This window comes from Catharus ustulatus, chromosome 1 (assembly GCF_009819885.2).
Source record: "Catharus ustulatus isolate bCatUst1 chromosome 1, bCatUst1.pri.v2, whole genome shotgun sequence".
In the NCBI taxonomy this organism is placed as follows: domain Eukaryota; kingdom Metazoa; phylum Chordata; class Aves; order Passeriformes; family Turdidae; genus Catharus; species Catharus ustulatus.
Window position 1 is genome coordinate 46,741,077 of NC_046221.1, and position 16,652 is coordinate 46,757,728.

Consider the following 16,652-nt stretch of genomic DNA (forward strand, 5'->3'; position numbering starts at 1 on the left):
AGACTGGTGGAGTTCAACCCTCCCATCTTTGAGGGACTCCCAAACCTCCCACTGTCAGGCAACAGAAATGCACCTGGTGGATGAAGGGGAGTGGAAATGGGTCCCTGCTTGGGAAGATAATAATAAAAATTCCTCCCAATCCCCACCCCCTAGCCAGGTGCCACTTCAGAATAGGTATGAGGTCCTGGATCTGGAGGGTCAGCTGCCCACTGAGCCTCCCCATTATGATTCATCTGTCAGAGAGATCATCACCTCTTACGTCAGAAAGAAAAGAAGGGTAGTAGTAGTGGGTGACTCCCTTCTGAGGGGAGTAGAGGGCCTCATATGTGGACAGGACCCATCCCACAAGGGAGGTCTGCTGCCTCCCTGGTCGGGGGGAGGTAAGGGACATCACTGAGAGACTCCCCGGACTGGTCTAACCCTCTGATTATTACCTACTGCTTATACTCCAGGTTGGCAGTGATGCGATTGAAAAGAGGAATGTGAGGGCAATTAAAAGAGAGTTTAGGGCACTGGGTCAAGTGGTTGATAGGACAGGAGCACAGGTAGTCTTTTCCTCAGTCTCTTGGTGGCTGAGACTAACTGTGAAAGGAATAGGAGAGCTCATATCATTAACAAGGGGCTCAAGGGTTGGTGTCATCAGCAAAATTTTGGATTTTTTGGCCTTAGGGCAACTTTCATGGCACCTGCCCTGCTGGAACCAGATGGGATCCAACTCTCAATTAAGGGCAAAAGGTTTTTAGCTCACAAACTGGCAGACCTTGTTGAGAGGGCTTTAAACTAGGCTTGAGTGGGGAAGGGGGTGCAGATGGGCTCTCTGGAAGCAGGCCCAAGGGTGGTAAGCCTGTGCTAGGGGGGAAATCAGTAGCCCAGCTGAGGTGCGTGTATACCAATTCATGCAGCATGGGTAATAAACAAGAAGAGATGGACGCTATGGTGCAACAGCAGAACTATGATGTAGCTGTCACTGTAGAAACGTGGTTGGACAACACACAACTAGAGCACTGCACTGGATGGCTACAAGCTCTTCAGAAGAGACAGCAAAGGGAGAAGAGATGGAGGCCCTTTATATTAGGGAGGCTTTTGAAATGAATGACAATGAAGTTGAATGCCTATGGGAAAGAGTTAAGGGCAAGGCTGACTTGGAGTCTGTTATCGTCCACCTAATGTGGAAGAAGAGGTGGACAACTTATTCTATAAGCAACTAGATAATATTTCAGGATCATCAGTCATTGTTCTTGTAGGGGACTTCAACTTTTCAATTTGCCAGACATCTGCTGGGAACTTAATACAGCTGAAAAAAGGCAGTCCAGGAAGTTTTTAAAGGGTGTGGAGGACAACTTTTTGATGCAGCTAGTGGGTGAGCCCACCAGGGGAAGGACTATGTTAGATCTGCTGTTTGCAAATAGAGGTGGACTGGTGGGAGATGTGATGGTTGGAGGTCGCTTGGGGCATAGTGATCATGAAATTATATTCTCGATGTTTGGTGAAATCAGGAGGAATATCAATAAGACTTTTACACTGGATTTCTGGAGGGCAGGCTTTGACCTTTTCAGGAGACTTATTCAGAGAGTTCCTTGGGAAGCAGCCCTTAGGAACAAAGGAGTTCAGGAAAGGTGGGCATGCTTCAAAACAGAGATCTTGAGGGTACAGGAACGAACTATCCCTGTGTGCTGAAAGGCGAGTCGATGAGGCAAATGTCCAGCCTGGCTGGGCAAGGAGGTTTCGGAGGAACTTAGGAATAAAAAGAGGATCGATCATCTTTGGAAGGAGGGTCAGGTCCCTCAAGAAGTATTTAAGGGAGCTGCTAGAGCATGTAGGAAAAAAGTTAGAGAGGCCAAGGCTCTGTTTGAACTAAAAATGGCAACTTCTGTAAAAGATAATAAGAAATGTTTCTACAAATATATTAATGGTAAAAGGAAGGGTGAGTCTGGCCTTTTATCTTTACTGGATGAGGGAGGAAAATTAGTAACTGCAGATGAGAAGGTGGAAGTGCTTAACGCCTTATTTGCCTCAGTCTTTAGTGGGAAGACATCTTGTCCTCAGGACAACTGTCATCCTGGGACAGTAGATGATGTCAGGGAGCAGATTGGTCTCCCAGTTATCCAGGAGGAGGCAGTCAGAGAACTGCTGAGAATCTTAGATGTTCATAAATCTATGGGCCCAGAGGGGATCCATGCCAGGGTGATGAGGGAGCTGGCAGATGAGCTTGCAAAGCCTTTCTCCATCATTTACCAGCATTCGTGGCTCACTGGTGAGGTTCCAGATGACTGGAAGCTGGCCAATATGACACCCGTTCATAAAAGGGGTGGCAAGGAGGATCCTGGTAACTATAGACCAGTTAACCTGGCCTCAGTATCAGGTAAGATTATGGAACAGTTCATACTGAGTGGCATCACTCAGCACTTAGAGGATGGCCAGGGTATCAGACCCAACCAGCACGGGTTTAGGAGGGGAAGGTCGTGTTTGACCAACCTGGTCTCTTTTTATGATTGCCTGGTAGATTCAGGAAAGGCTGTGGATGTTGTGTACCTGGATTTCAGCAAAGCCTTTGACACTGTCTCACACAGAATACTCCTGGAAAAGTTGTCTGCCCGTGGTTTGGACAGGAACACTCTTTGCTGGATTAAGAACTGGCTGGATGGCCGGGCCCAGAGAGTGGTGGTGAATGGTGCTGCATCCAGCTGGGGATCAATCACCAGTGGTGTCCCTCAGGGGTCTGTGCTGGTGCCTGTTCCGTTTAATATTTTCATTGATGACATGGATGAGAGTATTGAGTCCTTCATTAGTAAATTTGCAGATGACACTAAGCTGGGAGTATGTGTCGATCTGTTGGGAGGTAGGAGGGGTCTACAGAAAGACCTGGAACGGTTGGATGGGCAGAATCCAGTAGGATGAGGTTTAACAAGACCAAGTGCCAAGTCCTGCATTTTGGCCACAATAACCCCTTGCAACATTATAGACTGGGGACGGTGTGGCTGGACAGTGCCCAAGCAGAAAGGGACCTGGGGGTACTGGTTGACAGCCAAATGAACATGAGCCAGCAGTGTTCCCAGGTGGCCAAGAAGGCCAACGGCATCCTGGACTGTATCAGAAATAGTGTGGCCAGCAGGAGCAGGGACGTCATTCTTCCCCTATACTCAGCACTGGTGAGGCTGCACCTTGAGTGCTGTGTCCAGTTCTGGGCCCCTCAGTTTAGGAAGGATGTTGAGATGCTTGAGCGTGTCCAGAGGAGAGCAACAAGGCTGATGAGGGGCTTGGGACACAAGCCCTGTGAAGAATGGCTGAGGGAGTTGGGGTTGTTTAGCCTGGAGAAAAGGAGACTCAGAGGTGACCTTATAACTCTCTACAACTTCCTGAAAGGTGTTTGTAGTCAGGTGAACGATGGTCTCTTTCACCAGGCAGCAACCGACAGAATAAGAGGACACAGTCTCAAGCTGTGCCAGGGGAGATACAGGTTGGGTATTAGCAAAAAGTTTCACTGAAAGAGTGGTGAAGTACTGGAGTGGTCTGCCCAGGGAGGTGATGGAGTCACCATCCCTGGATGTGTTTAAGAAAAGACTGGGTGTGACACTTGGTGCCATGGTCTGGTGGAGATGTTAGGGCATGGGTTGGACTTGATGATCTTGAAGGTCCCTTCCAACCTGGTCATTCTGTGATTCTGTGATAAAGTCACACATATCATATATACAAAGATCATATGTACAAAGTTGGGATAAATCAGCTTTAAGCTTTGTCTTAATGCAGTGCTTGAGGAGACTTTGTGCTTTATTTAAGTTACATGTATAATTTTCTTGCTGCAGCTTTTTATTGTTTCAATCATAAAGGTTGGCAGGTGACCTTTAAGAACAGACCTGTTGGCTCCAGTTTTGTTGTAGCTTATCTCAGCAGAAAGTATAACTAACTTTGTTATGCTGTAACAATTGGGACTGCTTCCAGTATTTGAAAACAATTGTTTCATAATTTACCCTCCACCACAAAAGTGTTTTTCTAGGTTCTGCCTAAACTAGGATTTCTTAGCTATTCTTGTTATTAGATTGTATTTTACTGCTACTGTGTTCACAGTTTAAATGCTGCTTATGTAGCAAAGTGAGCAGCTTTTACTGGAGTACAGTAATTTCATGATTATAAACCACACTGACTATAAGCCGCATCTCCGGGTGTCGGTAACTTTTCATTGTTTGTCCATACATAAACCCCACCTGATTATAAGCCACACATTACAATACAGAGTGTGATAAAAGGTATCTATTCTATCATCATCTGTTGAGAGTGGGGGCAGTGATCCTTATCTCAACGGCAGATATTCTGCTAATGGGCCATCCGTTGAAACCAGGCGGGGCATTGTTCTTTATCTTTTCACAACCCGTCCTTCCTCCTGCGAGTCATTTTCTGCTAATGGCCCATTGAGTCCCACTATGTGACTGATAAAATTACTTCATCCCATTGGAAGTTGCTCCAACCAGGGGAAAGAGCCCAACATTTCTTACCAAGATAAAAACATTGGTTTTGGGACACTAAGGGAGCCCCCTTCTCCACTGGACTCCAGAGGAAAACTGGATTTCTCCACATCACCCTTGGACCTCCGGAGGGAAACTGCACCTTCTACAGGAGCACTGCTTCGACTGAATCACATCTGTGACTGCAGGAGGACTGCAGCCACCATTTAATGGGACTGCTACCAACACCCTGCCTGACAGGGTGTCAGGTTGTACTCTGACTTTGTCAGGGTTTGCAGTTTGTTTCTTTGTAGTACCGTATTTCTATTTTAATTTCCCTAGAAAATAATTAGGTTATTCCTAATTCTCATAATTTTGCCTGAAAGCCCCTTGATTTCAAAATTACAATAATTTGGAGCGAGGGGGTTTACATTCTCCATTTCAAAGAGAAGCTCCTGCCTTTCTCAGCAGACACCTGTCCTCCAAACTAAAACAGCAACTTTTCAGTCTTTGTCAATATATAAGCCGCACCTGATTATAAGCCGCACTTTGGGTTCGGACCAAAATTTTAGTCAAAATGGTGTGGCTTATAAGCGTGAAATTACTGTAAGTAATTCCAACAAGCCCTAAGCATAAGTAGGCTTGTGCTGGCAAAACTTCATTTTGTCACTATGATTGCTGTTACAGTAGCTGCTCTTTTTGGGCGTCTGTGGTGTTTAAATGACTTTCTTTAAATTCAATATTGTTATATCTACATCAGCAAAATTCTCTTTTGCAGGCATGGACTAAGCTTTTAACTAGTAGATTTGGCTCTGGAAATGAACCTCACATATAATAAGTATTCCTATCTGTAATCCTGGGACTCTGTTAAGACCTGGCTGTCTCCACACTGCCATAACTGTCTATTTAAGGGTTATTAGATGGCCCAGAGGAGATTAGCTTTCATGTTCTCCTGACCTATGAGAGTAACTTGTTTCCATTGCATATGGAAAAAAATTTCCCTCAATTTAATAAGAAGAGAAATTGTCCTTAAACTTAAGCTTCTAAACTTAGAAATAATGAGTTTCTTTCCTTACCTAAACTCTTCTCCCTCTGTTAAGTGTAACATTTCTGTATGCAAGAAAGAATGAACATATTTGTTTAAACAAGGGCAGCTACTTATTTTTGTTAAAAGTCTGTATGTAGGTGCATAAAATAATACTGTTTTGTTCAGTTTTGAACAGTTTAGTGGATATACTTGTCTCCAGGTCCATATGCCAGTGCTGTACAATACAACAGTTCTTCTATATTATAAAATCATTAATACAGTTAGGTGAAGGCAAGAATCAGAGAAATAGAAAAACAATATGGGAAAAAAAACATTATTCATACATAATGCATATATCTGCATTACCTATAAGTAATTCTGATTTATTCATAGATATTGATGTTCTCTTAGCATCACTTTCATTCCTTATTGTATTTCCTTTACAAGATGTGATTCCAACAAATGTGAACAACCAGGGCTCTTACAGGCGACATTAATCTAAGTGAAACATTTATTTTATAACCTTTGGAGGTCTGTTCTAGCTCCCTCTGATTTTTTTCATTAAGTTCATAGGGGAGAATGTGAAATTCCTTTTAGCTGCTTCAGTTCAAAGTCTAATATTTTAGTTTATACCATCCATAAAAATAACACCTTCTCCTTTTACCTTATTGCACATGAATAGAAACTCTTACATGAAACGATGTGATTTTAGGTATATATGAGTTCTTTTTAACAAATAGTTTACCAAACAGAATTAATCTGATTATTGTTTTACCAGAAGCCAATATAGAGTTTTACCCAGTAAAGCTTCAAACATGAAATTAGATACTTACTTTAGTCAAATATAACTCCTATTTATTCACTGAACTGTGTAATATAACTTGGTACTTTTAACTGAGATACTGTCAAGACAATTTTGCAGTGATGTACACTGGGATCCCAGATGTGCTCTCTGTGTTTGAGTTGTGCATTTATTACATGGGCTTCTTAATGCTGTCTTATCTTTGCAGTGTCACAAAGCTAAACCTACCAATTGTTTATGGAGCACTTCAGTGACATTATGGTGGCAAAAAAAATTTTTGAAACACACAGTTGGGTGTTCTCTGCAGTATTTGGTGAATAGGCATTTAGTATAGTGTGTAAGAAAAAGTGACAATCATTCTTCCCATTAGACAATATAATACAGTAAAAAACATGCAATCACATGACTTGTATAGCATCATAGTGTGTGAGACACATGCTTTACTAATACAGTGTTTTGTGCTCTAAGAATAGAAAACACTTCATTTATGTAAAATATTACTGATTATTGAGAATATTCTTTCTTTAAGCATTTATTTGCTGGGGTGTATATGATTTTGAAATGCAGGAGAATATAGGTGACTTCTTCTGGGCCACTACTGCTCAGCATTGTCAAATGTCTGACAAAAGTATCATATATAAATATGTTAAACCCAAGAAGTTAGTTAACATGGCATTCTTTAAAAAACCACACCATATTTATGATTTCATTATGTGTGCTGAGTCTAGTAATTCAAACAGTTAATGGTGCACCCTATTTCATAGTATGTATAGTGCTACAGTTGGAGTATTTTATTAATTACTGTTATTAAAAAATGCTAAATTAATTACTGTTCTATCCACTTGAATTGCATCAGTGAAGCAGACTTAGAAGTAATTTCCAAAGCAATATAACATTGCTGTTTCTGTTTAATATCTGAAATAGAGGTCATGTTTTTTGAGAGCTAGTCAAAGGGTAAGGTTCTGGGTCATGGATCTTGGCAACAGCTATTCTATTGCTCTGTTCCTCTTGTGGGTTTAGTGTGTTAAATAAGAATTCACTTCCACTGTTTTAAAATAAATCTTAAAATATGTTTTTACAGCTTCATGGAAGAAATCCATCTTTTTCCAGTTCTTTTCCAAGTCATCTTGGTAAGAATAATTTTTAATATAGATATATGTTCTGATATATAGATATCCTATCTCCTAAATCATGGCTAACTAGTAAGTTTCATTAGCAATGTTGATAAAATAGTGAGAGGTTGGCGAAATTAAGTGGAACAGTCTAACAAAACAAATCTAGAGTGAGCAGACATTTAGGAGGCTCTCGTCAACTAGTCCACCTGTATTAGAAGTTTCAAGATAAGTACTTTTTTCTGTCTTGAATCAAAAAATCCCCTGAAAAATAGAATTAATGATCTGGATTCTTAATTAGAACTATATATTTGCCTAGTCCATACAAGAAATGCTGAGGAAGCTGCACATCATTTAATAGCATTAACTACAGATTTGATTCTCTTGGCATAGTAGTCTCAAATCCCACTATTTGCTTTTAGAATTTCTTTCAATATAAAGTATCAAGGATATGATTTTGAGATTGTCACATGTGGAACTCCCATCCCTAAATAGAATCTGCCACTTATAAAGGTCATGAAAACTGTTGGTTTTGTTTCTCTGAAGTGTTGCAACACCAATATGTAAATGAAGAAGAGAGATCTTTAGGCTAGTTTGGAAGCTGGGTACTGTGCTATCCATTAACCTTCTCATTGTTAAATTCCAGTCTCTTGTTAATTTTTTTAATTTATAAGTTCATGAAGTTGTATCAGGTAAGCATCCTGTCTTGTAAGCATGCTCCTGATGAATGCTAAATATGCATTATAAGTAAATACACATAATTATGTAGTGCAGGCAGATTGCATACTTGCTTTTGTATCATTCTTGAAATTCAGTCTTATTCAGGGTAGATGAGGTTCATAAATGAGATTCTGAAGCAACTTTGATATTCCTAAGTTTCGGTATTTTAATCTTCACTCTTCCTTTGCAGTGATTTATTTTGCTGCCTATCATTTTGAGTCTGTTTAATACTGCATACCCAGATAAGCCGTTTTTTATTAAAGTAACCTTGTTAGTGATGAAAAATTTTTCCAGCAGTGTAAAGAACACAGGCTTTATGATATTTTGTGTACCTATATGTACAAATCTCTTTTTGTGATAAGTATTGAGAATAAAACCATACATTTTACTGTAGTTCATAGTTTTGACTTAGGATGAGTATTAATTTTCGGTAGTAATAAAAGAACTCAGTAAAATATGGAAGTCAAATGTTTCATATTAATATCCTTAAATATTCAGGTACTAGAATCTTGACATTTAACTATACATATATTTTTAAAAATATATAATATCTATATAATATATATATAAATCATGTATATGTTGGTCTATAGCTATGAGTATTTGAACATGGTTATGATCTCTCAAAATATTCTCAGGTATTGGAAAATTTTTTATAATGTATCTGCAGTCATGGAATTTAAAATGTGTTTATGTCATACCATGTAAGTTGTAGTCTGACAAGTTGTAGTCAGTCATAAATGCTCCCTCCTGACCGCCACACATGCAGTTCAACTTCGTGAGTTCTAGAAATAGTTCACTGTTGTCTTAGGGAGTAAAGCAGTTTTGCTCAAAATTGCGTGACTAGTGGTCTGTCAAGGTTTCACAGCTCTCTTGAACCGCTGTGGCTGTCTTTGAGTTTATGGTCGGAGTTGGGGGAAAAATCATGTAGCTTTTAGGGAGAAAAAAACATCCCCTTTCAACATACTTTGTTCAGAGAGGACACCTGTAATTGCTTCAGTAGCCATATACAGCATTTGAGCTTTAACAGTACAGTGACTGTGAGATGTGGTCTTGTTTGGATCAAGAGATGTGAGATGTAACACCAGAAACAGCAAAGGAGCATGGCAACCTGTTCCTCTGTTTTCCCTACAGAAAACTGAATTCAGCAAAGGAATATTAGGCATTAACAAACTCCTTCATTACAGGTTTCTGAAATAATTTTCAGTCATATGGGTGAAGAGAGTTGCATATAATTTGATTCTCATTATTCTCCATAAACTAACCTTTGTCTAGGTTTATACTTTTATCGGTTTCAAGGATCAGCACAAATAGTAATGTTGAGCTCTGTGATATTATACCTAGACCTTTAGCAACCCCTAAACTATTGAATTGTGCTTCAGAATCAACACTCTCTTTTATACTGACAGTATTTCATGTAGAACTATTACCAACTAGTCCGTGGGTTATTATTAGTACTTAATAATTTCTATGCCAAGACTTAATATCCAATGTGGATTTTTTATGGTATTTCCTGCAGTGCAACTGATGGGTCATTGACTCTGTTAGACTCTGATGGGAAATCCTGTGGGCTCAAAATTGAAAGACATTTCCAGGAGCAATCTTTGTTTTAGCTGTGCTACTGTCCAAGTGGGATAGAATGTACGAGCTTTAATCTAGCTAGCATGGTAGCAAGGACATGATGGCTTGCAGATACTGAACAGTTCACAAGAAATGAGTTTTAATATGACTGCTTTTCACTGCTCATCAATGTAGAGTTATGCTACCTCTTATACTGCACATACGCAGTGTTGCGGTCTAAGCATTAACACTGAGATTTGGCAAGCTTTTTTATCCTCTATCATCTCTCTGGACCAGTTAGATCTCTAAATTCAGTCAAAGAATATGAAAAGTATCCTTTCATGTCAATTATGACTGCAATTTAGTAAATGTTATAGTTGCCAAGCAAAAAGAACTGGATCAGCGAAAAAGTCTTACTGTCTACCTAAAAAGTTGTTCTAAGAGAATAGCCATAATTTATCTTCACCTGAACTAGGGTTTAGTCACTGAGCTAATTAGTAAGAGGCTTTAAATAGAGTTCTAGTTCCCCTGGAAACCCTCTGCACTCATTCATCTCTCAACACTCAGTTGTGTTTAGGAAATGCACATTAATGATGTAGTTTGTGAGTATGTGAAAAACTTGAATACAGATCTTCATGAAAGAACTTCAGAGAAGAATTTCATGGTTTACCTGAATGCAAATTAATTTCATCAGATCCCAGATCCTGGTGCTAGTGGTTATGTAGATCATAAGTAGTCCTACAAGGCAATATGAAGGTATGACTGCAATATGAGTAGACATCAATCTTGAAATAATGTCTAATGTGGAAAAGGGGAGATATATTGACAATTTACACATATTTTCACGACAGTAAGAGACTGAAAAGCAGAAGGAAAGCTGACATCACTATATGAAAAAATTAAAAGGTGCAAACACCCCTTGGTAGCAAGATTAAATATAATGAACCAAATTCCATGATTATTTACATAATGCCAGAAGTTGGGTTGATATAAGGTATAAATATGAAATGCTGCTGCTGATGAAGAAGGGGTTGTAGCAAGAAAAGTTACTATGGGATTAATTCCATGTTTTACTTTCTTGCTGTCTTTTACTGCTGCATCCTTAGTATTTTGTTTCTAATATATTTTGCAATGTCAAACCTATTTCATCTGCCTTCAATATCAGTTTATGATATACAAAATACTGATTTTAATTATTAGGATATAATGTTGGAATGAGATTGATAAAGGATTTGGAAATGTTTTACTGCCATTTTTGTAAATTATGGCTATTTATATTTTAGGTTGCTACCAAGATTTTGCTGAATAGCAAGCAATGGAGTTGACATAAATGTTACTTTCTGTGTTATATTACTTTTAAAAGGGTAACACCATAAATATTATCTGGTCTTCATTTAATACCTGAATGTAAGCTGTTGCATAGAAAAGGAATTCTGTGTAGTTGGTGAAATTCTATTTTTCTGCTGCTAAGTTTTAAAACTGAAGTTAATGATGCTTGTGATTAGGACCTCAGTGCTACCCTGTTTTTAAAACCCAGTAGTCAATTCTGTGCTTATCCTATTAAAATTTCTGGTATAGCTTTTAGTCACACCAGCATATTATCACAGACATCAGTTTTTGCTGTAGTTTTTTTTGCAAATTATCTTAACAGCCAGTTAAAGTCAAAGGTGTATTCTTTCAATAAAAATTATAGTAAGATTGAATATTTCTGTGTTTTAAAATTATATCTTATTAGTAAATATGATCAATAGTAGATAGTGTCTTCCTGTCTAAACTGCACAGTCTATTTTAAAGATTCAAATACTGTGGTTGTTTTATTTATACTGTCATTCTCTTCTTAAGACAAGCAAGTCCACATCTTCCGCTTATATTTGTGAAGTAATTAAAATTACAGTAATTTCACGATTACAAACCGCACCTGATTATGAACCGCACCTCTGGGTGTCGGCAACATTTAGGTCTTTATCCATACATAAGCTGTACCGGATTATAAGTTCCACTCTTGTTCGCAGCGAGGACCCCTGTGCAACAAAGTAACAAATTACTAACTGAATTGCAGGATTGCGGGGTTTACTGGCTTGGCTCGGGGCCGGGTGGGCTCAGCCTGCTTGGGGCTGCCGACAGGGGCCGGGTGGCCCAGCTCGGTGCTGCCGCTGGGTGGGGCCACTCGGGGCTGGCCGCCGCTGCCGCCGCCGCTGGGCTTGCTCGCCCCAGCCCAGAGCTGTCCTGCGATGGTGGCGGGAGCCCACCCACCTCCGTGGCGGCGGCAGGAGGGAGGTGTGGAGCCCCCCACCTCCCCACTGGGCCACGGGTTTGGCAGGAGGGAGTCCCCCGCCTCCCCCCGCGTGCTCTCGGCACGGAGCCCGCCTCCACCCGCCACGCAACAGAGTAACCAATTTGTAATAATTGTGAATTCTCGGGTTTTACTGGCAGGTGCTTGGCTCAGCACCTTGGCTTGCACTTCCAGGTTTGGAAATTTCAGAACTTTTTTCATATATTGGCTACTCCTGAGTGTAAGCCGCATTTCTGGGTTGGGAGTAAAATTTTAGTCAAAATGGTGTGGCTTATAATAGTGAAATTACTGTAATTTTAAAATTACATACTTTAAATTGTTTACCTTCAAATATAGTGGAAAACTCTTAGTATGAAAATACAAAATACATTTCCCTTTGTAGTCCTGTTCATATATTTTTGTTTATTTTTCCTAGTTACGTATGAGTTTGAAATTTTATACTGTCCCTGTGTATTTTGGGATGGCTGTATTGGACATCTTAATAATCATTGTTATAATGGCAGTTCAGTGGTCTTTTTCGAAGGTGTATTTTGCTCACTTTCTCATAATTGCAATTGGAAATAGAGTTCCATATTGCATTTATCACTAAGGGAGAGAGTATGAACTAAGCATAATTAAAAGAAAAATTGTAATAGTTACATTAAAAAATAGATAAACATGCAGTTTAAAAGAAGAAACAAGCCACACCATCTTACTTGTGTAGCAACTTATTTTCAAGAAAGCTAACAATTTTGTGGAAATTTTGTCTAAGTAGAGGATACATAGCCATGTATGACTCGATAAAGAAGTTGCATAGCATCCAAGTAGAAGCAATTTTGAATTGTAATAGGGGGAAAAGGCCACAGGAAATGGTTATAGTCAGAGATGCTACTCTTTGTGATTCAGTTTAAGTAACAAAGCCATCCACTTAGAATGATTTTAAAAAACAGTTGTTTTATGGCCAGTCTTACCTGTGAAAATACTATAAAATGGAGAAAAAGAACACTGGAGGGGGAAAGTAAGAGCCTCATCATTCCTCTTTTGCTTGGTTTCTACTTTCTAGTGAGAGATTACAGTTGTATATCATTTGAGGGAAGGTGCAGAGGTGTAATGGTATTTTGCAGCCATATGGAGGAAAAGTATAGAGGAACATGGATCAGATGTTATTGCAGCATTAGTTTACTTGTGTCTGTTAAAGAAAGCACCTCCTAGTTCAGCGTGGTGTAATTCTTGTTGGTTGTCTGAAAGAAAGGGAAGAATGTTTCTAATTCTTGCAAGTACTCATAAGCCATCCAAGATGAGTACTTGAAACAAAAGACTAGGAGACTCTTTTTCCTATATTCTGTAAAGTACAAGTTTATGCTGTGGAACTCATCTGCTGGAGAAAATTAGGATAGAAAATTTGGCAAATAATAAAAGCTCTGGGATTTAGTGTCAATGGGCCCTTGGTCTTCTATACTGTAATTGAGCTTTGACTTAAAGCTTTCAGCTTTGTGCTTGCATGAGAAGATTGAAACTGATTGATTGCTCTGGATATCTCGCTCTAGTCTGTAAGCGTATCAATCCTTAATTTAGAGTCAGCTCTTTAGTAGAAAAACCAACACCAAGGTGTCTGAGAACGCTTAGTTTATATGCCTTTTAAAGAGCAGGAAATACTTTTTATTTTAACATTTGTGTGTGTGGTATTCCTATTCCTCTCTGTATTTTCAATCCTGTTACAAAAGCATTCAATACAATGGCTCTTTTTGGTGTCCTTCACCAGTTCATTACTGCTGTTAGGGAAAACCTGCATTTATAAGGTATCTGAAATTAGTTTCTAGGAGTGATTTTTATGGCTTCTACAGGATGGACGTTAGTTCTACTTAGAAACCCTAAGTGTATCCATAATGAATATCTCTATTTTTTTGTCTTTCTTTGAAGTATGCACATTTCCTCAAATCTACTATATTTAATAGTGAAATTGTATGTTGTGGCAGCATATTAAAAATGGCTGTGCCAAATTAGAAATGTAATCTATAAGGATTTCTGAAAGTGAAAATGCCAAAATCCTATTTTAATGGGTAGTTTATAAAGCAAAATAATTTCTAATTTTGAAAGACATTTAATATCCAAAGATGGGTTTAGGAGAAACTAGTGGAAAAGTGTTGAACTATCTTAGAATTTATGTATTTGGAATGAGAAAAAATTACGAGATATCATTTAAAGGAGATAAATGTAGTTCAAGTGTAAAATTTACTGTGAGTAGAACACTTCACCAGTGAGAATGGTTTAAATCCTTTCCAAAATGACAAATTTCTTACCAAAGCATTGAAGTCTTGTGTCAACATTCAGAAAGGTATTATATTTATTCTCTTTTTAATACAAAATCAAATTAATAGGAGTGTTTCTATAGACCAAAGAAGGCACTGTAAAAGGCAGTAGGGTACAGTATGTTAATTTCCAGTTTTCCAGGAATAAAATATGGCTCCTCTGGGAGGAACATTAGAATTTTTCATTACCCTGTTAACTTGCTTAAGCACTTTCAGTTTAAGGACAAGATTCCTGAGACTACTTATCTCTCTTAAATTGCTGACTTGAAAATATTGTATACTTAAAAGGGATAAACCTGCACATCTGAATTTGTACTCCTGGAAATAAACATGTCTAAGTGGAGCTCCCCTGAGAGTTTTTTAGCAGGAAGAAAAATCCTGCTGATAGGAAGTTTTATTTTCAGAAACAGATTTTTTTTCTTTTGTTTTAGTGATCTTTTAGTCAGGAGTTTCTGAGGAAGTGTTTATACACATAAATGTTTGATTAGTGCTGAGTTGGATTGTTAATCCATTGTGGTCAACTGATCTCTCCAATTATTAACAATGTGCATAGAATGAATTCTTAACAGTTATTAATGTGTAACAATTGTGTTCTTAACAACAAAACTATTAGAAGCAAAAATGCTTGGTATAAAAACAATTTCTGATTATGATTAATAACAACAACCCATGACATTTGATTTCTTTCCCCAGATGTTATCATGTGATGTGCAGTGGTTTTGCATATGGATAAAGCAATCCCAGAACCATAGATTGTCTGCAGTTGGAAGGGACTAGTAAGGCTCAAAATGTCCAACTCCTGCTTCCTTCAGAACTATCTTAGCCATCATATAACCAAGAGTGTTGTCCAGATGCTCCTTGAACTCTGTCAGGCATTGTGCTGCAACCACTTCCTCAACCAGGGCCCAGCCACCCTCTCAGTGAAGAATCTTTTCCTAATGTCCAATCTGAACTTCCCCTGATGCAGCTCTATTCCATTTCCTGATGTCTTGCTGATGGTGACTAGAGAGAGATCAGCCTCTCACCTGTGCTGCCTCACTTGAGGAAGTCATAGACTGATGAGGTCTCCCCTCAGCCTTTTCTCCTCCAAGTTGAGCAAGCTAAGTGACCTCATCTGCTCCTTGCAGGTCTTACCCTTGAGACCTTGCACCATCTTATTCATCCTTCTCTGGACACACTCTTATGGTTTGATGTCCTTTTACATCGTAGTGCCCAAACCTCCCCACAGCACTCGAGTTGAGGCCACCCCAGTGTAAAGCAGGGCAGGACAATCCTCTCTCTCTCCCAGCTGGCGATGCTGTGCCTGATGCCCCCAGGACACCCCAGGTTGGCCCTTCTGGCTGCCAGGGCACTGCTGACTCATATTCTACTTGCCATCAACCAGAATCCAAGGTCCCTTTCCATAGTGCTGCTCTCCAGCCCTTTGTTCCCCAGTGATAAGGACAACAAAAGTTCCCTTCACAGAGGCATTTTCCTGCAAATGATGGAAGAAACTTTTATCTTTTTTGTTATCATTGTGGTGTATGCTAGACTTTCAGCCTGTTTGCTGCAACCACAGAACTTAAAGAGTTGTCTGTGCTGCATTCAGTGTGTGGCAGCAATTCATGAAGATGTCTAACACTGAGCTAACAGCTGCCAACTCTAAACAGAGCTGGAATTATTTACTTTCTGTCCATCACATTGAGAAAATTATTGTTGTTAAGGGTTTGTTATTGGTTTTTTTGAATGATATCAATTGCTGATTTTCAGCCTTTCTTGTAGAGTTGCTTGAGTCAAATAATTTTGACTGTCTTTAATTCAACTTCCTTTTTGAAGTAGTTGAATGTATATTTGTTGCAAATGTTTTAGAACAGGTTAATGAAAAAACTGAAAACTTGAAGTACATGGTTTGTGGGATAAAGAATGGGCTTGTTGACAGAGTAGTGAGAGAACTGAGAGAACTGCTTCCTATTCCTGCTGCTGATCTTTAACCCTGGGAAAGTTGTGTAAGCCCTCTTTTTCATCATATGCTTCTTGTGCTTTTGTCCTTTGGGTATCCAATGAGCACCTTTACTCTGAGTAAACTCAGCAATTGGTTCTCATCATTCTGAAACTAAGCCTGTTTAAGGTCCCAACTGGACCTTATTCAAACAAAATTCTTTAATGATTTTTTTATAGTAAGGTAATAGATAAACTGAAAATGTACATCGCAAGAATGTAGGGAAGATTAATTCATTAAGGTTAATTCATAAGATAAATTAATTAAGATGAATTCATTAAGGTTATTTCATTAAGATGAATACATTAAGATTCATATTTAGAAGGTATTCGGATTTTGTTATGAGAAACACTAAATAAATATGGGCAGCCTGTTTTATAACTGTATGTCTGAGTAGGATTGCTGTATGTCCCAGTAGGACTGCTGATGGAGA

At 38.9% G+C, this 16,652-nt stretch overlaps 1 protein-coding gene across 6 annotated transcripts in view; it reads left to right on the top strand.

Moving 5' to 3' along the window:
- Positions 1-16,652, top strand: part of ULK4 (unc-51 like kinase 4) — a 235,925-nt gene that overhangs the window by 108,409 nt on the left and 110,864 nt on the right. For 5 of the 6 annotated variants that reach the window (XM_033061515.2, XM_033061505.2, XM_033061533.2 and 2 more), the window contains exon 31: positions 7,350-7,398. The exons of the other annotated variant lie outside the window; for it this stretch is intronic. In XM_033061515.2, the coding sequence (XP_032917406.1) occupies positions 7,350-7,398 (49 nt within the window). The remainder of the gene's footprint in view (positions 1-7,349; positions 7,399-16,652) is intronic. 6 annotated transcript variants of the gene reach the window in all.